This window comes from Saimiri boliviensis, chromosome 5 (genome assembly GCF_048565385.1).
Source record: "Saimiri boliviensis isolate mSaiBol1 chromosome 5, mSaiBol1.pri, whole genome shotgun sequence".
In the NCBI taxonomy this organism is placed as follows: domain Eukaryota; kingdom Metazoa; phylum Chordata; class Mammalia; order Primates; family Cebidae; genus Saimiri; species Saimiri boliviensis.
This window is the reverse complement of record NC_133453.1, coordinates 128,095,872-128,120,173: the sequence shown is the minus strand read 5'-3', so window position 1 is coordinate 128,120,173 and position 24,302 is coordinate 128,095,872. Positions and strand designations below refer to the sequence as shown.

Below are 24,302 nucleotides of genomic sequence, written 5' to 3'. Positions count from 1 at the left end.
TGTTTTTCAGACCACAGCTGAGAAATCTCCCGGAGCCTATTTCCTTCCTGAGTTTGCACTTTCTCCTCAGGGAAGTTTTCTGGAAGATACAACAGGGGAGCAGTTCCTCACTTACCGCTATGACGACCAGGTAAGAACATTGGACAAGGATCTACCTTTGGCCTTGCTGTTTGCCAGTGGTCAGGAAACAGTGTCTCTAAAAGACCTTCAAAGTAATTATATTTTCTTCTTGGCCAGGCGTCCCCAAACTACGGCCCGCGGGCCGCATGCGGCCCCCTGAGGCCATTTATCCGGCCCCCTGCCACACTTCAGGAAGGGGCACCTCTTTCATTGGTGGTCAGTGAGAGGAGCACAGTATGTGGCGGCCCTCCAACAGTCTGAGGGACAGTGAACTGGCCCCCTGTGTAAAAAGTTTGGGGATGCCTGCTTTTGGCAATACTAGTACAGCAGACCCTTGACACCCTCGAAGGATCACAGAACATCTGGATTGCCTGTGTTTGCGTAGAATTTCCTATACTATGTGCAGTTCTTTCTCTGCATTTGCGTGAGAATCACTTTTTCTTACTTTCATCAGAAATATATAATGGATTTGTTCATCTTAGCTATCACCACAGTGATGATTCAATTCCGAAATTATCCAAAAGTTCTGTTTTCTGCTTATGTGTTACTTCTTTGCCCTCAGCATTTACTTCATTGCCTTCACCAGCACCAATGTGACATGCTTTTATCCCCAAGATTACTTTTCAGAAAGGAACAAAGTGTGCACATGTGTCTGTGAGTGTGTGTGTGTATGTGTGTGTGCATGTGTGTTTAAATCATTTAAAGAAGGCTAACTATAGAACAAGGCCTTGCTTGGCTGAGATGTGTAAGCTGGGCACTGGAAGTTGTGATTCCCTTTCATCCTCAATTCACCTGGAAGCCATAACAGCGTTTGAGATTATTCATCTTTGAAATCATTCACAACTCTAATGCAAAGATGGTAGAACCTGAATTTATGGGGCAGTTGAGCAAACCAGGGTGGACTTTAACATGATGTGGGTCCTTGGTAGATCTGGCAGACCTTGGCACCTATAGGGCCCAAGTGAAGGTGAGGAGCTGGGGCAAGATCACCTTCTCATGGCACATGATAGAGCAGAGGGAGATGGCCCAGTGACTGAGGCCAGCTGTGCCATCCTCAATTGTATAGCCAAAGGCCAGTGCGTTCTGGTTTGATTTAGGTGAAGCCTAGTTACGGTGCAAAAGACAGTACCCAAAAGGAACAGCTCTGAGAAATTCAGTCTGCCAACATGGGTGGATCCAAGACGTGATCACAGGGAATGGGACTCAGTTCTGGGGCTGGCTGGAGCTAGGCGGAGTGCTGGAGGTCGGTTGGGAGAAGGATTAAAGTCTTGCAGAACATCGGTGGCTGATGCAGGATGGAGATCAGAGCGGAAAGGGCAGGTAGAGGAGCCTGCTGCTCAGTCCTCTCTCTCCCAGCTCAGGAGGAGACACTGCACACTCTCCATTCTTGAGGCTGCTGCCCAGTGACTTATCCTTGATGAGCTCAGTTCTGGAGCTGGGGCTGGGGTGAAGGAGAGGGCTGTGACCCAGCCGACTCCTGTGGGCAGAGAGCCACCACTGGTCATTGGGGCAGGCGTGGGATGAGACCAGTTTCTTACTGAAAATGTCAACATTCAATCATTTTTTCAAGTTACTTTAAAAGTGACTGAGTTCATTACTAGTTACTGCGGGGAGCAGGGGTGGGCTGGGGAGTAATTCTCTATTTGCCTTGTGGAGCCCAAACATTCAGGCCTGGTTGCTACTAGGGCCTAAAACATCATTAAGTTGCTTTCTGCCTTATCCCCTTCCCCTGATGGATTTTGAGAGGGTCTATAGTTTATAGCTCCTTTTAATCCAGAAATCAATAATCCAACAGGTTTTCATATGGGAACTTCAGAGGAACTAATTGAGAGGGTCATAAAGGATAAAAGCAGGTGTCTGGAAAATACCAAGCTATGCGTTTTATAATTAAAGAGTGGTTAATGCCTTCTCCAGGTTCCGCAGATACTTTATATTTAATATAATAACAATATAAAAGCTGGAAAAAGGGGGAACCAAGCCCCTTTAGTCTTTTCAAAAGGTCTAAAGCAGATCTGAAAAGTGTGTGGCATGCTGTGGAAATTTCATCCTGGGACATGGTGTTCCAGAAAGCCCCAGTGACTAGCATATGAAAACACTCCGTGTTGCCCCCACTGTGTATTTCTTTTAAGAGAAAGGAATAATTTGAGACTATAACAAGCCAATAATAGCACCCACTTTCCTCTACTAAGGGCGCAGAAAACAGGCTCTTGGACTAAACTAGGTGGATATCTTGAATGAACCTCAGGAATTTAATCGGAGACTGTGAACCTACCACCCAAATCCTGATTCTCTTTCCTCCTTTTTCTTTTCCTTTTCTTTTTTCTTTTTTGAGATGGGGTCTTGTTCTGTCACCCAGGCTGGAGGGCAGTGGCAGATCACAGCTCACTGCAGCCTCAATGCCCCCCCCAAAACACAGAGTCAAGCGATCCTCCTGCCTCAGCCCCACCCCCACTACCCCAGCTAGCTGGGTCTATAGATATTAGGCATGCACCACCACCTTCAGATATATTTTTTTTTGGTCTGCATTTTGTAGAAATGGGGTTTTGCCATGTTGCCCAGGTTGGTCTCAAACTTCTGGGCTCAAGTGATCTGCTGTCTTTGGCCTTCTAAAGTGTTGGGGTTACAGGTATGAGCCACTGCACCTGGCCAGTTCTCTTTTTTCTTAATGCGGAAGGTGCTTCTCAGGCACTGGGGAAAAGATAAAACCAATCAGATACTATCAGACTTAAAAAAAAAAAAAATCCCCTGATCCTGCAGCATATGATAAAACATTGAGATCAATTAAGAACAAAGTTTCTGAAGTCAGAGACTGCTTTGGGTTCGAATATGATTTGCTAGTTCTGCCGTTTGATTTGCTGTTATACTTGGACAAGTTACTTTACTTCTCTGTGTCTCTGTTTTCCCATCTGTGAAATGGAGATTTGGATGGTATCTACCTTCTGTAGGTGTTGCAAGGACTTGAAGCAGATAATTCATATGTCTCCCTGCACAGGGCCTGGTACATAAAAAATTTAATTTAGCTACTGTTATTAGTAAGAATGTTATTTGCAAACACTCAGTTCAAAGAATCTCAGATATGCTACAGGAAAGGAAGAAAGCTTATTCTACCTTTATATTAGGAGATCCCATGCAATATTTTCAATTCTTTTTTTATTGAGGTATAACATTTTCAGTAAAATGCATACATATCTGAACTGTAGAGCTTGATGAATTAAGTGTTTTTACACCTGTGTAGTTGCTACCTAGATGAAGAAAATGAGCATTTCCAGCACCTTAGGAGGCTCTTGTACCCCTTTCCCATCAATATTCCCCATTCAAGAAGTAACCACCATTCAGACTTTCGTCAGTATTATAGATTCATTTTGCCTGCTTTTAATTTTATTTTTGATTCTGTGTAAATGGAATCGTACGGCACGTCCTCGTTTGTGTCTGGCTTCTTTCACACATCATTATGTCTGGGAGATTCAACCCGGTTGCTGGATCCAACATAATATAGGGTTTGATGTGTAGCCGCCAGTTGTGCTCTTTGGAACAAATTGTCTCATGTTGGAACAAATTGCAACATGCTGGGTGGCATGCAGCATTGCTCTTGCACAGAAATTCCCAGGTTGTTCCTAAAAGGTTTTCAGAGCAGTCTCTCCAAAGATTTCATACCTGGGGAAGTGGTGGGGACAGTTTTTCAGTGTAGCCTTTGTTATATGCCAGCAGCCACCAGCATTCCACAGCCAGAAATAGGTACAGGGTCTGTGTGAGTGGCCGCCAGGGCAGAACCTGTGTCAGGTGGCATGGATACCTACCTGTGGAATCTCCATATATACGTCAGGGGTACTGTCCTGCTGTCACAGTGGCCTGAAGCCAGAGTGACAAAGTGCTTACACAATTGAGGCTGCAGCCTAGTTTCTAGTGCTGTTGGGTCAGATACAGTTTCCCTAGGATCTTCCTACCTGTGAAGCACTCCTTTGAGAAAACAGAACACAAATGGATGGTGTGTAGATATTTGCTGTCTTAGACGAACCTCACAGGACTTTTTAAAGTATTTTATCTTGGGCACATTTCATGAAGACCTTCAGGTCATTCTTCTAATGTTTCCTGGGTTGGATGCCTGGGAAACTAATAACCCTGAGGCCAGTAAAGCCCAGCTGTGATATAGGCTGCATTTAACGGGAGGCATGAAAGCCACACTGTGGATCATACAGAGGCCCAAGGCAGCTTCTAGTGAAGAAAGCGGTCTGAAGCCAACTGAATAACAGTGTGGTTTAGTGCAAACGGGACTAGTCAGGCAGCCTGGTCTTGCTTCTACCACTAATCAGCTTATAATTTAACAGAAATGTTTAACATTTTAGACGTCAGATTCTTTATTTCTTTTAAAAAATGAAGTGACTGGATTTCACCATCTGAACTCTTTCCACTCTGAAATAGTCTATTTTTTGAAACTACAAATAGAATATTCCATATTGCAGTGTTAATTGGATCATTCTGATTATTGAAGCCATCTTGCCAGCAATGTGGTAAACTATTACTTAGAGAATTGCACAGTTTTACAGCTGGTGGAGACTTTGGCTCAAATACCTCATTCTATAATTCAAGAAAACAGAGACGCCGAATGTGGAAATGACTTACTCAAGGGCACCCATTGGTTGTTTGAAAAGCTAAGGCTATTACATTCCAAACCCTAGGCTCTCCTGCTCCGGGATATTTCCAGAACTTTCTCTCAGAAGAAGAACCACCTAGAAAGTTATCTCCTATCCTAAAAATCCTGATTCTACTGTTTACAGTCAGTAGAATTTGGGGATCTTAGACCCCAGAGAATGATTTAAGATTAACGGATGCCTTATCAGCTCATTCTCATCTCCTTCAGGAATTTGGAATTAGCTATGATGATAGCATTTATAAGCATATTTATTACTTTCCAGTTTTGAATAGATACCACAATTTTTTCAAAACTTGGGTGAAACATCTTAGCTGAAGTTGAAATGGCACTGACTTTCCATTGGATGAGCGCACTCTCAGAACGAAGGTGTTCTAGCACTTGGTCGCATCGGGTATATGAAGTAGCTAGAATGTATTAGTTTGGGACGACTGGCTAAGGAAGAAGGCTGTGGTTTTGGAGTTACTAGTCAGCCTGTCTCTCGGGTAGATTCTTTGGCCATTCCTCATAGTGGTTTTGGAGTTTTGTCCCGCAGAGGACCTGTTCATAGGCAAACAGCTGGATATTGGTCAGTTCTAGGGAGTGGAGTCTCAAATTCTGCACATGGTTCTTTTCATCATTGAGTTAGGCAGTTTTTGGAGATCTGCTCGGTCATTCTCTGCCTAGGTCTCTTTCTGGGAAAGAGGGATGGTGTGGTCATTTACCATTCTTACCTTGCTTCAACTCCCTGAAGATTTAAACTTGGAGCTTCATTATGGACAGTGATTTAAAAGCCTGTGACAGGCTCAGTGTTTTTCAGTTAGAGGTCATTTATTTTTTAATGTTAGGAAAAGTTGTGTTTTGCATAAATATTCTTTTATTTCTCTTTAATTTTAGTATTCGTTAGGCGTGGGAGAAGGTGGAAGGTGTGTTCTGCCAGACTTGGTGGATTTGCTGTGATGCCCTTCTTCTCACTGGCAGCCACCATAGGATAAAGGACATTAAGCGTGAGCAGCAGTCTAAAGTGACTTAGAAATTAGGGCCTTGGTCAGGCGCGGTGGCTCATGCCTGCAATCCCAGCACTTTAGAAGGCTGAGGTGGGCAGATCACAAGGTCAAGAAATCAAGACCATCCTGGCCAACATGGTGAAACCCCGTCTCTACTAAAAAAATACAAAAATTAGCTGGGCGTGGTGGCGCGCGCCTGTAGTCCCAGCTACTCGGGAGGCTGAGGCGGGAGAATTGCTTGAACCCAGGAGGTGGAGATTGCAGCAAGCTGAGATCGCACCATTGCACTCCAACCTGGTGCCTGGTGACAGAGCAAGACTCTGTCTCCAAAAAAAAAAAAAAAGAAAAAAGAAAAGGAAAAGAAAAAGAAAAAAAGAAATTAGGGCCTCATGCACACTTTCCTATGCTTTATGAATTCTTTATATATGTACCTGTAGGTGTTAATATAGGGTATTAAAATAATGTCGATGTTGCCACTTTTAGGCTACTAGGCACCAAAAGGCAGGAAAAAGGTTAATAACTTGAATTCCAAATATGTAGGACAAGTGGTGGGTTCTGATTTTTCTAAAATTAACCAAGGATAATCCTACTAATGCAAGCTGGAAGCCATTTAGCGGAGGACCGCCTTGATCTCATGTTGGAGAGATCCTTTTGTACCTGCTTATACACGCCATCCCTTCTCCTCTACAAACTTCCCTCTCCTCTGCCCTTGACTAACTTAGCATTTGCTGTGTCTCTTCCTGACCACATTTAAGCAGATTTGAGATTTTTTTTCTAGACTTAAAAATGCTTTCGCCTGTACTCTAATCTACCATTGCTTTCAGTGACCACTTGGTTTTCAAATTCCTACTGTCTCTTGCTGCTTTCTGCTACTCATTTTTAACCTTTAAAATCCAACTTCTTGTGTGTCCTCCAGCCCTCTCTTCCCCTACCACCTTCAACAGGCATCCTTTTTAAGACTTTCAGTTACTTTCTTAAAGTCACACCTATATTCTGGCATGAATAAGCTTATATTTGTAAAAGTCTGTGTTGGTGCAATTTCATGTTTATAAAGTCCTAAGGCCTTAATGACATCATAGGTGGAGTCATAGTTGACTCTTCTCTTTCCTTCCTGGGGTGTTATTGGCTGCCTGTTTGTATGATTTCTTGTTTCAGAACACCTCTCTAGATTGTATTTTCTTTACAATTTCCATCCCCAGGGAGGCAGAGGGCTGGATGTGTGGCCTTGGTAGCATCTGGAATTGTATTAATAGCATGTCAGAGTTGAAAGAAAGTATAGGATTCTGGCTTTTCAGGTGAGGAATCTGAGCCCTGGAGAGGAACAGGGTCTTGTCCAAGATCACACAGCCAGGCAGTAGCAAAGCCAACTGCCCGTTCTTTGCCCTTAAGCTCAGTTAAGACATTCTTACATCTAATCTGTGGGCAGGAAAAGTATGAGAGAAATGTTTGAATGAATTTTTAATACTAGTAATAACAGTAATATATTAATAATGAAGTCTTTGTGTAGTCCTATTTCTAAACTTCTCTTAAATGTCTTTTTTTCTTATACTATTATGACAAATTTAATTTTCCTTTTCCTCATTTAACTATTGTTTTATGCATTCTTTTAAAGAGAATAAATCTATTTGCTGCAAGTACATCCTTCTCAAAGTAACTTCTTTTGAACTTTTCATGAATATCTTGGCCAGGAGTTTCAATGTGGTTAAACTATTGGCAGCCCTCAGAAATATCACTTGATGTTTCCAAGTTATTTATGTAATCATTTTTAGTTGGAAAGTATATACCGACTTCTGAAACTTATGATAAAAGAAGATGGACATAGCCCTTGGGTCCACTGGGTATTTTCATCTTTTTCACTGATCAAAATGAGCAACTTATATTCTCCACATAGGAGAGTTTCCGTGTTGTTTCTGGCCTGTGTGTATAATATTTTTAAGCAGCAAGCCATTTAAGTTTGAATAGCTCATTCCTTTGTTAGTGAGTAATCTTGGTCAAATGTAGTTATGCTGCTTAAATATTCCAAGATTTAGCGATCTAACAGGAAAGCAAGTTCGTGGTCTGTTAACAGAATACAAGAACAACTTAATTGGAATAACTTGTACTCTGTTCCTAGATCATGCATGTAGCAAATGCATGAATACTGCACATGCAGCTGTACATGCTGTTCCAATTGACTGTGACAAACATGAATTCTGAATTTCATTATCACTGAGCTTTTCACAAATCATACAAGCATAAAAGAACTGTGTCTGTGAGTAGAGATTCAATATCCAGCGTTTGAGGTATGCGTTTTCTTCTTACGGTGTTGTCTTCCTGGACTCATATTTGGGGTACTGGGTGATTTTTATCACTTTCACCCTACGGGTTAAGTGGTGGGTATAGAATGGGGATGTTCAAGACAGATCCAAATGCGTCTTCCCTGAAAAGTCCCTCACTACACTCAAGAACGCTGAGAGACAGGTTCTGTTCTGACAGCGCCCTTGCTGTCTGCCCTCGGGTCATCCTTTTTCTTTGAGATCAGATCAGTATTCACAGATCCTCAGAGTCTTCAAGTGCTTTGAGACAAGGTTGTTTTGAGCAACTCAATTCTGTTACTCACAATCCCTGGAGGAAAGAAAGCAAGTAGGCTCTCCTCCCTACCATCTCCTCTTCAGCAGCCCTTATGCCTCGCTTTGATATTCTTCCTCCTGTTTTATCCTTTGTTTATTGACTCCCCCTTCCCAGTCCATTGCCCCCTCACGGTCAACAGAACTCCATGTCCTGACTTCCAGCTTTCTGCTACAGTTGAAAACCGGCTTTGGCCAGGCTCACTACCTCCCTTGCAGGCTTCACCAGTGGAGGCTGTTCATGCCTCACATCCCAGGTACCACATGGCTAAGGTTGGGGGTTGACCTTCTTTGAGTCCCTACTGCTACGTCCTGGCCAGTCCTCTTCTCTCATCTTAGTGCTCCTCCTCTTTGGAGGCTTATGTCATCTGTCTAAATCGCTGATCAGAGCATTCACGAAAACCTTTATGACCTGATCATGACTTCTTTCCTTTCAAGGTCCTGCCATGATCTGGGGAGTGTTCAAGAATTAACACTTGGAGCAATTTCTATTGAGCCTCATGTCCCTGGGATCAGGAGTGATAGCTCAGGGCAGTGACTGATGGCCCTTAAAATTGCCTGTTCCAGGAAACTGTTTCAATTACATTTGTCATTCTGCAAGCTTCAATCTAACCCTGTCATTTCTGGATCTTTCTGGCTTCAGTGACCTTCACAAACCTTCCACTTCAGCCACGCATTCCAAGTGTCCAAACTGGACCATATAATTCTTCAAACTACTCTGCCTTAGAAATACTAAATTCTGCAGTCTCTCTCTAATTTCAGATGCCTCTTTTTTACATCCTCCTGTGCATATTCCTACTACATGCATTCCTTTTTATCTCTAAGAGACATCTAATTATCTTATCTCTCTGCTTCTCCCAGGTGATCAGCCACCCTCCAGGGTCTCTAGGTTTCCTACCCATGTAGCCTCTCCTATCAGTGTCATCCCTCCCCTTCTGTGCATGATTCTCCTGGGCCACTAGCCTAGTGGAACTCTCTATCTGGTTCTCTACAACTTGTGTCTTTCCCTGTCTTACACTCAGATGGTCTTCTGAGCTCTGTTAAAGAAGATATCGGCCAAGAAATACAGCCTCACATAGTAGGGGAACCCTTAATGTCACCTTTGATCATCTCTAATTCTTTATTTGGACCACACTGATCAACCCCCTTCTACTAAATATCTCTGCTGCTGAATGTGTGTTTTTCTTAAATGAGTGCCAGGTTCCTGTTCTGTTGTGGTCTGTCCTCCTCAGGCATAGCAAAAGGATTTTATTAGTGTTTGTGATCTTGAGAAAGTGCAGGAAACTGGACTTGCAGGTTTGCTATAAGGTTGGGGAGTAATGGCAGGTGGAGGACTGGATGGGAACATCTTATTTTTTTTTCTCTTATTACAGCATAAAACAAAGACAGCTACAAAACAAAGGTGAGTTGATTTGCTGGCCAGCAAAGAAGGGCCATGTCAGGCAAGAAAATAATTCACTGATTCTCTCCAAGCTGAATTTTGAAGGACCAGATGTAGAAGCAGTAATGGAATTTATTCTCTATCACAAAGGATATGAGGCATTATGTTGTGATTGGCTTATTTGGAAATGTTTCCTTTTGTTTGTCCAATTCTAGCCTACATCAAAAAAGCGTAGGCACAGTTTGCAGAGGTTCCTGGTGGTAAAGGCTCCATGGGGCTTGAGTCTCTCAGTGGACACTTTTGTCTGCTCATGCTTGGGGTTTTTAACACTCTGGAGTTCATTTCTTGGTTCTGAACTTTGGGGAGCTGAGGCACATTGAGGGCTCTTCCAGATGGTTGGGAAAATTTTACTGACATAGGGGTCCTTGAGGCCAGGTAGAGATATATCTTGAAAGTATCTGTTGTGTTACTCTCTGTGTTTAGTTACCTTTGGTAATACTCTTAATTTGCTTCTTATGTAAACCTTTTTAGGGTGGCCAACTGTCCTGGGTTTCCTGGCACTGAGACAGTCCCAATTTCCACTCTACCTTCTAGCTTGGACTTTGATGTCCACTCTTGGGCTGGAGTCCTAAGGTCACGATTCTGCTAGCTGTTGTGCATGGTGGGACATCCCAAGGGCAAGTGTGGGCACAGGTGTGTAGCTGTCAGGGATGCCCACTGGGACACTCTGTCTGCATTGCTGTCCAGCACATTTCTAGGCCAGATGATATTGATGAAGCTTGCATGTTTCATTTCCCTTCATCCAGCTCTTCAACTGCAGCCTTTGCATAAGTTGTCCTGTTTGCTTGAAACATCCCTCTGCTTTGTATACACTGGTCCTCCCCCTATCATGCCTATCTAACCCTTGCATATCCTTTAGCTCAGTTGTTAACTTCCTCAAAGATGTCTCTGCTACCATCCCCACCTTCACTTCCACTCCTGGGTGAGATTAGTTCCACCTGCTGGCTTGCTTCCTAGGTCTCCTTCCCTTTCCTTCCCTCCCTCCCTCCCTTTCTTCGTCCGTCTCTTCCTTCCTTCCCTCCTCCTTCCTTCTCTTTCTCTCTCTCCCTTTCTTTCTTTCGCCCTTTCTTTTATTCTTTCTTTCTCACTTTATTTCTTTCTCCCTCCCTTCCTCCCTTCCTCCCTTCCTCCCTTCCTCCCTTTCTTTCTCTCCCTTTTTCTGTCTTTCTTCCTTTCTTTTCTTTTTTTTTCTTTATTAATTTTTGGCTTTCCCTCCCTCCCTCCCTCCCTCCTTTCCTCCTTGCCTTCCCTCCTTCTCTCCTTCCGTCTTTTCTCTGGCATCCTGGGATTTTTTTTCTCATAGCATTTTGACCTCCTAACCCACGGTAACCATCATGTATTGCAGTGGGAGGGAGTGAGGAGGTAGGAAAAGGTGGGCGTGGTGAAACAAGGCACTCAGTTTGGATGTCTCATGCTAGTCTGGGTGACTTATCCGAACAACAAACCCCGTGGGGATGCTGCATCATGAACTGTTTCAAGAAAACACCATGCGGGATGTGAGGTTTGGAACACTTTCTGTTAAGTCTCATGTCCCTGGGGTCAGCAGTGATAGCTCAGGACAGTGACTGATGGCCCTTAACATTGCCTCTTCCAGGAAACCATTTCAATTACATTCATCATTCTGCACATGCACATATGCATGATTATTTTGGACAGATTTCTGTTTCTAAAAGTTAATAATATATGGCTGCTTACATGAATACATTTGGATTAGATGGAAGTTAACAGACGTAACAGACACCTCCCTTCCCAGAGCTGGATTTAACTAACTGAGTACTTTCTCCAAGTCGTCTCTCATCCCCTCTGAGGTTCTCGTATTAATTCCTTCTCCTCTGCACCCAGCACTGCACGTTTCCTCCTCTGTCTCTTCCACCAGGCTTTGAGCCCCTACGGGCAGGGACTATGTCTTCTTATAGTTCCAGACTGTACTCTGCAGCCTGGCACATAGTAAATGCACAATGAGCACATGTTTGTTGAGGATTATAGCCCTTGTCAGAAACCTTAAATGGGTCCTTGTTTCCTCCTCTGAAGTAGGCCAACTGCTGACCAGTCTTCAAGACCTTGCACAGCTTGGCCCCAGGATGCCTGCCTTCCCTTATCCCCCATTTCTCTGTGTTCTCTGTGCTCTGCCCAGACTGGACTCCATGCCTTCTGCCTTCTGATCTTTGCCTGTGCCATGGTGTCAAAGCTCTTTGTGACATGTCTGTGTTTTCTGCAATGTCTAGCTTAAGTACCATCTCCTCCAGGTAGCCTTCAGTGAAGTCCTCAGCCAAACAGCGTTTCTTCCTGCTCTTTGAAATAGTCACTCCTCTTTGCTTATGGCCCTAAGGATTCATCTGGGTTTGTAACTATTGACATGGATGTCTTATCTCTTCTGCTGGAGTCAGAACAAGTCTAGAGCAAGTCTGCATGACTTTTCTGCGATTCCCATGGGCATAGAATAGCTAGAAGATCTACTTCCAGAAGTGAAAAGACTTGAAGAAATTCTAATTAATTTTTTTTTTATTTTTGAATTTTCTTTAAGAAATAAAATCTTTTTTTTTTTTTTTTTTTTTTTGAGGCGGAGTTTTGCTCTTGTTACCCAGGCTGGAGTGCAACCTCGGCTCACCGCAGCCTCCGCCTCCTGGATTCAAGCAATTCTCCTGCCTCAGCCTCCTGAGTAGCTGGGATTACAGGCACGCGCCGCCATGCCCAGCTAATTTTTAGTATTTTTAGTAGAGACGGGGTTTCACCATGTTGACCAGGATGATCTCGATCTCTTGACCTCGTGATCCACCCGCCTCGGCCTCCCAAAGTGCTGGGATTACAGGCTTGAGCCACCGCGACCGGCAAAATAAATTCTTATGCTGGGCGCACTGGTTCATGCCTGTAATCTCATTGCTTTGGGAGGCTGAGGTAGGAGGATCACCTGAGATCAGGGGTTTGAGACCAGCCTGGCCAGCATGGTGAAACCTTGTCTCTACTAAAAATACACACACAAAAAATTAGCTGGGCATGGTGGCAGGTGCCTGTAATTGCAACTACTCGGGAGGCTGAGGCAGGAGAATTGCTTAAACCCGGGAGGTGGAGGTTTGCAGTGAGCCGAGAGCATGCCATTGCACTCCAGCCTGGGCAACAAGAGTGAAACTCTGTCTCAAAAAAAAAACAAAAAACACAAAACAAAAAAAAAAAAAAAAAAAAAAAAAAAAACCAAAACCAAACAAAAAAACAAAGAAAATAAATTCTTACAAAATATTAATTATTCTTAAAGGGCCTGTCTTCTTGCGTGTGTGTGTGTGTGTGTGTGTGTGTGTGTGTGTAGTGTGTGTATTTGTTTCTATCTTTCACTTTCTTCCCACAACTATGAGGAAGTAATAATCTCTCTTCCAAATACTGTTAGTCCAAAGACTTGTTTGGAGAATCAGCCTGTTCTTTGTTTTAGACCCTGGCTGCTTGCTTCCAATTCTCAACTCTTTCCGTGTGGCAGACCACCAATAAGGAATAGTATTCCTACTCCATTTGGATGAATCCTTCTCTTAATCCCTTTCCTCTGGGATTTAATGCTAACAGGTTTTTAAAAATTTTTCACTTTGAAATGATTGAGTAAATTTTTCCTTATAATTGGGAAAAGGCAAGATTTTTAAGAATTTTGCTTTTGCGTTAGGTTCCTACTACATTAAGATATATATGTATCAAATAGAGCTATGATACACTGTAAATATACATTTTTAAAAACCAAATTCTGAACACACATTTCTCATGAAAAATTATACTACCTTGAATGGAGACCTTTCTCTCTCTTTTTTTTTTTTAAACCGTACATCCTTTTTATTGTTAAATCATAGGTATCAAAACTAAAAGCAAAAATTACAGGGTAAGACTTAACAAAACTACTAGGAGCGTCAAAGGAAGTGAAAATGGGACTAGGCGCAGGACAGTAGGAATTAACGAACACGAGAAGGACAAGGATGGGAAAACAGTGAGCATGTGCTGAAGATATTAGGGGAGAGGATCTGGTGAAAAATTTGATCTTAGACCAGCGCCTAGGTAAAGAAATATTGGGATAAGATTTCCAAACCCCACTATGTGCTTAGGAGTCATCCACGCCATTGGCGCTGTCTCTGTCATCCTCTCCTCCTTCGGCCTCTTTCTCACCATCCTTGATCAACTCCCCCAGATCAGCTCCACGACCTTCATTATCATCATCATCCGGTAGGTCCCCCTCCTCGGCAGAAACATCCACAGCCCCCTCGGACTCCATCTTCACATTAGTCCCATTTTCTTCACGGAGCTGCTGCTCTGCTTTTCTTCTGACTTATTCTTCATCTCTACTGCTCGTTTGCTCTGTTCCTTTTCAGTTTTTCCCAGGTTTTCCAGGAGAGAATACACTTTTTGTTTCATCTGGTTCAACTCCTTCTTAGTGGCCTGAAGGTCGTCTCCTTTCAGCTTTCCAGACTTGGAAGACCCCTGCAGTCCCCTCTGAGAACTGAAGCCACTTTACCCCCTCATGAGGTGTTTGCTGATACGTGCTGAGGGCACTGCAGCCCGAGCAGGAGGAGGAGGAGGGGGTGCACGTGCCGGGTAATGTACATCCTGTCATCATAATGCTGTTGAAAGTCCTAGTCCAAGTCAAAGGAGGAGCTGAGTAGAGGGCATGGAGAAGCGTGTTCTGTTGCTGACTCGTAGATGGTTTCACACCTGCCTTTCCTCGGTTCACTTTTAGCTCTGCAGTCAGGTTGATATCTAAAACCTGGCCAGCAGTCATTCTTCCATCCTCCCCTGCTACAGCAGCCCAGGCATTTCCCTCATTCACGTATTGAACGAAGGCAAAGCCCTTATGAACAAAGCAGCTCACAATTTTGCCATGCTTAGAAAAGATTGCCTCCACATGAGATGTCTTGACCACGAGAGTGTTGAGATTCCCAATCATTCCATCAAGCCTCAACAAATGTTGATTGAATCTCTGTAATGTGTCTGGCATCCTGCTGGGTGTGTGGTATTGCGATGTGAAATAGAATTGTATCCAAAGTAATTCCTGCAATTTCAATCTTGAAACTAGAGAAGAGGAGCTTTTTCTTTTTTAGGACTAAGATTACAGCTGCCCTTATTAAGCAACCTGCATGTGAGGAACTGAGTGAGATGTCGCACGTGTCTTATAATTACAGTTTACTCTTCTGCTCCTCTGTGTTTGCTTCAGCACATATATTAAAATTAACAATACAGAGAAGATTAGCATGTCCTCTGTACGAGGGTGATATCTATACAAGGATGATATGAAATCTGTGATGAGTTAAAAAAAAAAAAAAGGTCAGTTGTAAGGGAGGGGAGAAAAGGTGTGGGAGAAATGGCAGAAGCTAAACTTCTCTGTATATACCTATCTTATACATTTGGCTTTGGGATTATGCGAATGTTCCATATATTTGTACAATAAAATTAGATTTTAAAAGAACAATCCATAAGAATAAAAAAAAAAAGCAAAAAGCCTATGATTCCCAGTGGTGGTGTTAACTGCATAAAGAATTCTTCTAATTGACTTTAATACACATGAATTTCACTGTAGCTCAGCACATCCAAGGATAAAATAATGAAAAATGAGATTTAACACTTTTTGCGGTGACCTTATTGTTGATGGTGGCATTGGACTTGCTGTTGTGAGACTGCTGTGTGGGTGATGTGAGACAAAGCAAATGAACAATACAAATGTGATCATCTGATTTTTTATTCTGGTGTTCTTGAAAACTCATATTCTTGATGTAGGAAGAAGGAAATAGAGAAAAAAGATACAAGAAATTAGGGGGAAACTCTATAGTCCTAAAATTGAATTGTAAGTATCTATAAAAACTCCTGAGGTGTTTTTTTCTTAAACAAAACAAAACCAGGACATATTTTCCAGATCCCTTCACTGAAAAGGCATGAAAACAATCAGCAAATGGCCAACTTAATAGCAATGATCTAATGCCCAGGTCATGGTCTCTAAACACCATGCCCCACTTAAAAGGAACCAGGATTCCATGGCAAAATTACTTATTCTGGATCTAAGGTAAAAATATGCAAAATTAGCCTGGAACACCATGTAATTAACAGGTAGCAAAGAACCTGTCAAGACTGCTAGAATCTCATCAAAAGGACTCAGGAATCAACTTGTCAACACTTTTATAAGCAGAAATTGGGACAGTTTGAGGCCAGGCATGGTGGCTCACACCTGCAATCCCAGAATTTTGAGATGCTGAAGCGGGTGGATCACTTTGAGGTCATAAGTTCAAGACCAGCCTGGCCAACATGGTGAAACCTCATCTCTACTAAAAATACAAAAATTAGCTGGGCGTGGTGATGCATGCCTATATAATCGCAGCTACAGGAGAATTGCTCGAACCCAGGATGTGGAGGTTGTAGTGAGCTGAGATTTTGCCACTGTGTTCTAGCCTGGGCAAAAAAAAAAAAGAAAAGAAAAGAAAAACTGGGATAATTTTAGCATCAATGAAAGCAAAAGCTGCAAAGACTTAAGCGTATCAACAACTATATTTAAATCCCTAAGTTAATAATGACACTAAAATGCGTGAGTCAATGTTGGTGGGGGTTCAGGAATCAACTCATTACACTGAAAACAAGTAGAAGGAAAAACCGCAAATATTTATACTGCATTTTCTATATGAATGATATCACTGGGTGACCAAACAGTAAATAAGGAAAATTTGTCCTTACAGAAATATTCTGGTTAATAAATAAAGAAGGGATGATAGAATGAGAATGTTATTATTTTGCAACCCTAGTAAACTGATCTATGAATTGAATATCAACAGCCAATAAAGTTACAAAAAGAGAGACAGACAAATAGCATGCATCTTTTGATGGAAGAGCCCAGTACTACCCATGTAGGATTCTTGCCTTCTATGGTGCTTCTCACCCTCCCTAAAATTGAGGCTTAGATCAAACTACCCATTTATGAGAATTGCAGTGTACAAAGAAATATATTAAACAAAATCATTCGTTTACAACCCCCAAACTCCAGGCAGTGGAAAACTTTACAGAACAAACAATTCAGCTTCTTCAACAAATAAAATGCAAAGGAAAAAGAAAACTAGATAGAGAACCAAAAAGATTAAGTGAGACTTAAAAAGTGTATCCACCAATTGGAATGCTGGCCCTTATTTGGATCTTGATTTAAATGAACAAACAAACAGACAAAACAACTTATGATGTTTCTTATAAATGTCATAAATGGTGTTTATGACCAACCATTTGTGACATTTATAAGGGAATTGCAAGATTAATATTTTGTTGTCAATTCCTAATTTCTAAGGTGTAAAAACAGTATTGTGAATATGTTAAAAAGCATATTTTATGAATTAACATGAAAATATTTACTAATTAAATGATGTTTTATAGTTGCTTCAAAATAATGGGAGTGGGTGAGTAGTAGAATAAGATTGGACTTGGGTTGCTGGTTGTGGGACTGGGCTATGGGTACCTGGAGTTCATTAGATTTTTTTTGCCTCCCTTTATGTATATTTGAAATCTTGCATAGTGAAAGGTAAGAAAATAACAGCTACAAAACAGCATCACCAAAACAAAAATGAAACTCAACTTCACTGTGAATTGGATAGTGTCATTCCATATTATTAATATGACAGTTCTGGCCTGGAGGAGCTAACAGTGTCGCCAAGACACAATTAGTCAATGACAAAGCAATTTCAACATGTTTGGCCTGGTGCGGTGGGTCGTGCTTGTAATCCCAGCACTTGGGGAGACCACCATGGCCAACCTGGCAAAACCCCATCTCTACTAAAAATACAAAAATTAGCTGGGTGGGGTTGGCGCAGGATACTTGGGAGGCTGAGGGAGGAGAATCACTTGAACCCGGGAGATGGAGGTTGCCGTGAGCCAGGATCACACCACTGCACTCCACCCTGGGTGACAGAGAGAGACTCTGTCACATTAAAAAAAATAGAGAAAACATGTTCACTTTTTTTTTTTTGCCATGCTAGATTGCATACCTAAAATTAAATAAAGCAAATTCAAAAATAGCAAATTCACAGGAAAAAGTTAATGAACAGAAAAGCATTTTATAATTAAATATTTCTTCCATAGATATTTCTTAAATGTTTGGTCCCTGACCTCATTGCCACTTTAATATATGTAATCATATTCAATTAAGTTCAAACTTATGTGTGCAGTAATTTAATTTCTGAGTATTCCATGATGCTTCGTAAAAGCATCCCCGTGATACTGCACGCATTCTGACAGCAGAACATGTTTGAGAAGTATTGATTTAGAGGTGGGTAGCAAAAGGTTTTTGAATTTTCAGCACACACAAAGGTTAAAATGTGTCAGTGGGCATTATACTCTGAATAGCCATGCTAAGCACTAAACTATTTTAATGACAGAAAGTACGCCCCGCTGTTGGCGGTGAAACTGTATTACCATTAGCATATTTTACAAGTTGAGTCTATTTTGTGTTCTAACTTGAAGCAGCTTTATTTCCTGCTCCATTACAGGATAGTGCTTTTATAATACAAAATAAATGTCCCCAATTCAACTCATTTTAAGACATGGATTTATAATGCCATGAACTTGGGGTAAACCTTTAAAATGTTTTAAAGTATATTTTTTCTTAATTTTAAACCTTAAATTATCCCACTCATGGTTTTTACGTTAAAAAATATTTTCTTGAACTTGCCAAATTTTATTTTAAAATACATGAATAAGAAGTCTAAAAAATAAATGCACAAAACATTTTGTTCTTCCCTGGGTTCAGATGATGAGTGTGGGAAATATTTTTTCTGTGCAGTTTAGTTAGCAATCTTTAATGTTGTTATTTTTTATTCTATTTCATTTAGAAGCAGCATATATACCTTTTAATTTAGCAAAATTGGCCCTACCTGGGATTGGAACAGTTTGGTAGAACTATAGGAAGTTACCCTGAAGTTCCGTTTTCTCTGCCAGATGTGATCTTGCCATGACTTGATATCTGTCTGTTAGGCTCGACTCTTGCCACATGGCACAGGAAACCTTATTTTAAACAACCAGAGTTCATCAGCAATCTCATTAAACACGTGGCATGTCTTACCATTCATGAGCATTGAGTGTGTTGGACCTCACAGTCACATTGTCCCATCTGCACACAGGGAGAACTCTGACGCTTCAGACTCAGAAGCTTCTTAGTAAAGGATTTGGGTGAACAAAGTATATTTCCCCACGGGTCTCTAAGAGCCCCTGTTCAGCTCCTACTCAGTTATAATCCAATTCTACATAGATTAACTTCTTTAAAGAAGTATAAACATTATATCACAGAGCCTAGTACATGTTCCATAGTTTGAGAGAAGGGGACCTCCAATTCTCTAAACACTTAGATATTGCCTTTCACTGAAGTCGATTTACAACAAGAAACCTAGGAAACACCAGACACTAGCAGATTTGTCTGTTTTGTTTTTTTGAGATGGAGTATTGCTTTGTCGCCCAAGCTGGAGTGCAGTGGCTCAATCTTGGCTCAGTGCAACTTCCGCCTCCCAGATTCAAGAGATTCTCCTGCTTCAGCCTCCAAAATAGCTGCGACTACAGGTGCGTGCCACCACGCCCAGCTAATTTTTGTATTTTTAATAGAGACAGGGTTTCACAATATTGGCCAGGCTGATCTCGAATGAAACTGCCTTAAACTTGTGCAGTGGGACAGAATGAGATGAGCAAAGACAAAAAAAAAAAAAAAGATGAAAGGCATAGTTTCCAAATGAAACCCAGAGGCCGGAGATGGGAAGCATTCTGGATTCAGCAGAGAATCAGATTAGTGAAAACAAATTCAAAAAGTTCAGTTACAGAGGATAAGGGCAAGGAAATAAAATCGAGAAGACTGTAGTTATGTTAGACAGATCTCAGATATCCAATGTGAGTACTCATAAAAGAGAGAAGAGATCAAACGGAAGAGAAGAAATTCAGTAAATGCTGTAAGACATTTTTGCTTTACTAAAAGCTTTTATGAAAAAAATTTAAAGCTATCATTAAATATATGCGTCAGTTATAAGATATACTGCATTTTGATTTCAAAAAAGAAAAAGATAGGGAGCAGCAATTTAGAATTTAGGAAATGTAGAAACAGAAAATATTATAATACAGAAATTGGTACAGGCTATATCCTCTGAGCCTAAGTAATTAAAATAAGCATTAAGTAAAGAGGTTTGAATCAAAACCTATAAACATTATAATTGTAAAACATTCTTCTGAAGAAATTATTCATGCAAGAGGAAATGAAAAAATATAATTACACATTATGTAGAAGATAACAAAAATGAGGGTATTTATTTCAGAAATTATTATGTAACTACAATCTGTATTGAGAGGTAAACCTCACATTCTTTCAATAAATGTAAACATTTAATATATTTAGTAAGTAGTATTGGAGCAAGTGGTTAATTTATAAAAAGTTAGTTTAAATTAACATATGTAATAGTAAATTCCAGATGGATTGAAGAGTTAAATAAAAATTAAACTATAAAAACATTAAAATACCATGAAAATAAATTCTCTAATTTCTGATGGAGAAGCTTCAAATGAATGGAAAGTGAAATGTATTGATAGATTTAGCTACAAAGAAGGCTTAAAATGAATACCTTGTCAAAAGCCATTCAAATGAGAAGTTAAAGTAAAATAACATGTAACACAAATTTTGTAAAATACTATGTAAAAAAAGACTTTGCAAATGGACAAAATAGAGATGGTAGATGAATAGGTAAAGGAAAATACTTTATTGTTCTAAAAGTGAGTGACTGGTTAATAATCATATGGAAAGATTCAACTTTATTTCTAATCAATAAAATATAAATCCAAGCAACGACCAAATAGCACTCCCCCACCTCCAGCAATTACTTTCAGAAAAAGCAGTTTGCAAACTCAGTGGTGGTGATTGTGATAGGCAGTGACCAAGTTTACATTGTGCTGCTGATTACTGCTAAGTGCAGTGCTTTTGATAAGCAGTTTTGCAATATGTATTAAGAACCTCAGAAATATCTTTAGTTTTTGACTCAGCCAATATTTTTGTTTCAGGGAATTTCCCAAGGGAATATTCTAAGTAAAAAGAATGCTTCCTGCAAAAATACATTGATATTATTATTTATAATACTTGACAACTAGAAACAATCTAAATGTTAAGCCATAAGGGAATGGCTAAGTAAATTATGGGATCTCTGAGATGGAATATTCCTGATTTTTATTATGTTTATACTTTTGAAATAACAGGAAATGCTAATATGATATCCTTAAGTTAAAAGATCAGGTCACAAAATTACATAGCAAGTCTACAATTTTTTTATATGTGAACAGAAAGAAAAACCTCATGAAAAAGCCAAAATGGTAACAGTGGTTATCGCTGGGTTGTGGAATTAGGAGTGTTTTAAATTTTCTTTTAAATATATTCTGCAGGCTTCCTACAAATAAGCATATAATACTTTGATCATTAAAATATGATTAAAATAGTCTTTCTAAATAGTGATGAAGGGGCACTTGGGTAGGGATTAACAATACTAAGATATTTTGAAGGTTGGCGGCAATTTTGATACAAATAAAAGATTGGGGAATGGACGTCTAAGGCTCAACATTTATTTAGCAGTGTCCACCTCTTTTTTACTCCTGATTCTTATTTCCCTTCTTGTTCTTTTTAATTTTAAATTTTTATTTATTCATTTATTTTTAACATTTGTGGGTACCTAGTAAGTATGTATATTTATGGGGTATGTGAGATATTTTAAATCAGGCATGTAATGCACAATAATTGCATCAGGGTAAACAGGGTAAATGGAGTATCCATCACCTCAAGCATTTATCCTTTCTCTGTGTTCAAATTATACTTTCAGTTATTTTAAAATAAATAGTAAGTTAATGTTGACTGTAGTCACCCTGTTGTGTTACCAAATACTAGATCTTTCATTTTATCTAACTATATTTTTTATACCCATTAGCCATCCCCATTTCCCCACCACCACTATCCTTCCTAGCCACCAGTAACCACCTACTATGTATCCCCATGAGTTTAATGGTTTTAATTTTTTTTAACTTCAACAAATAACTGAGAGCATGTGAAGTTTGCCCTTCTGTACCTGGCTTATTTCACTTAACATGATGATCTCCAGTTGCGTCCATGTCATTACATATTCCCACCACCATCTATTCCCACCAGCAGTGTATGAGGGTTTCCCTTTCTCCACATTCTTGCCATCATTCATTATTGCTTGCCCTTTAGATAACAGTCATTTTAACTGGAGTGAGATGATATCTCATTGTAGTTTTGATTTTCATTTCTCTGAAGATCAGTAACGCTGAGTACCTTTTCATATGCCTGTTTGAACTCAAGGGATCCTCTCATCTCAGCCTCTTGAGTAAGTGGGACCACAGACTTTTAAACTTGATGTGATCCCACTTACCTTCTTTTGCTTTGGTCACTTGCACTTGTGGGGTATTACTCAAGAAATCTTTGCCCAGTCCAATGTTCTGGAGAATTTCCCCAATGTTTTCTTTAGGTAGTTTCATAGTTTGAGGTCTTAGACTTAAGAATTCAATCCAGTTTGATTTGATTTTTGTATATGGCAAGAGATGAGAGTCTAGTTTTATTCTTCTACATATCGACATCCAATATTCCCAGCATCATTTATTGAAGAGACTCTCTTTTCTTCAGTGTATGTTCTTGGCATCTTTGTTGAAAATGAATTCACTGTAGATGTCTGGATTTATATCTGGGTTCTCTATTCCATTGGTCTATATGTCTGGTTTTTAATGGCAGTACCATGCTGTTTGGTTACTACAGCTCTGTATAATTTGAAGTTAGGTGTGATTCCTCCAGTTTTCTTCTTTTTCATCAGGGTAACTTTGGCTATCCTGGGTCTTTTGTGGTTCCACATATATTTTAGTATTATTTTTTCTCTTTCTGTGAAGAATGTCATTGATATTTTGATATAGATTGCATTTAATCTATAGATCACTTTTGGTATTATGAACATTTTAACAGTATTGATTCTTCCAACCCATGAATGTGGAATATCTTTTAATTTTTTTTGTGTGTCCTCTTCAATTTCTTGCATCAATGTTTTACATTGTAGAAATCTTTCATTTCTTTGGTTAAGTTTATTTCTGGGTATTTTATTTTATTTGTAGGTATTGTGAATGGATTTCTTTCTTGATTTCTTTTTCATATAGTTCGCTATTGGCATATGGAAATGCTACTGATTTCTGTATGGTGACTTTGTGTTCTGCAACTTCACTGAATTTGATTGTCAGTTCTAATAGTTTTTTTTTTTTTTGTGGTATCTTTAGTTTTTTCCAAATATAAGATCATATCATCTGGAAACATGGATAATTTTACTTCTTCCTTTCCAATTTGGATGCCCTTTATTTATTTCTCTGTCTGATTGCTCTACCTAGGAATTCCAGTACTATGTTGAATAATTGTGGTGAAAGTGAGCATCCTTGTCTTTTTGCAGATCTTAGAAGAAAGGCTTGCAATTTTTCCTCATGCGGTATGATACTAGCTGTGGGTCTGTTATATATGGCTTTTGTTATGTTGATGTATGTCCCTTCTATACCTAGTTTTTTTTTTAGTTTTATTTTTATCATGAAGGGATGTTGAATTTTATTAAATGCCTTTTTCAGCATTAATTGAAATGATCATATAGTTTTTGTCCTTCATTCTGTTGATACGATGTATCACATTGATTTGCATATATTAAACCATTCTTGAATCCCTGGGATAAATCCTACTGGGTCGTGTTGAATTTTCTAATTTATTGTTGAATTTAGTTTGCTAGTATTTTGTTGAGGATTTTTGCATCAATGTTAATCAGGGATATTGGCCTGTAGTTTTCTTTTTTCTTTTTTGATGTGCATTTGGTTTTAGTATCGGGGTAATACTGGCCTCTTACATGTTTGGTAGAATTCAGTAGTGAAGCCATTGGGTCTTGGGCTTTTCTTTGTTAGGAGGCTTTTTATTATGGCTTCAATCAGATTACTTGTTATTGATCTGTTCATGTTTTGAATTTCTTCCTGGTTCTATCTTGATAGGTTATATGTGTCTAGGAATTTATCATTTTTTTCCTAGATTTTTTCAATATATTGGCACATAGTTGCTCATAATAGCCATAAATTATCTTTCAGATTTATTCGTGTCTCTTATAATGTCTCCTTTTTCATCTCTGATTTTGTTTATTTTGAGTCTTTTCTTCTTAGTCTGGCTACGGGTTTGTTGATTTTGTTTATCTTTTCAAAAATCAATTTTTTTGTTTTGATTTCATTTATTTATGCTCTGATCTTTATTATTTTATTTCTTTTACTAATTTTGGGTTTTGTTTTCTCTTGGTTTTCTAGTTCTTTAAGTTGCATCATTAGGTTGTTTAGGGCTTTTCCAGTTTTTCGTTTTGGTGTTTATTGCTATAAATTTCTTAGTACTACTTTCGCTGTATTCCATCGGTTTTGCTATGTTGTGTTTCCATTTTTATTTTTAATTTTCTTCTTAATTTCTTCATTGACCCACTGATCATTCAGAAGCA

At 39.7% G+C, this 24,302-nt stretch overlaps 1 protein-coding gene and 2 pseudogenes across 3 annotated transcripts in view; 2 read left to right on the top strand and 1 right to left on the bottom strand.

Moving 5' to 3' along the window:
• ADAMTSL3 (ADAMTS like 3) overlaps positions 1-24,302 on the top strand; it is a 335,335-nt gene that overhangs the window by 47,056 nt on the left and 263,977 nt on the right. For all 3 annotated transcript variants that reach the window (XM_074399945.1, XM_039480064.2, XM_074399944.1), the window contains exon 3: positions 11-130. In XM_074399945.1, coding sequence (XP_074256046.1) covers positions 11-130 — 120 coding nt within the window. The remainder of the gene's footprint in view (positions 1-10; positions 131-24,302) is intronic.
• On the bottom strand, positions 13,826-14,761 carry LOC104653172 (heterogeneous nuclear ribonucleoproteins C1/C2 pseudogene; annotated as a pseudogene).
• On the top strand, positions 14,965-15,064 carry LOC120368293 (U6 spliceosomal RNA; annotated as a pseudogene).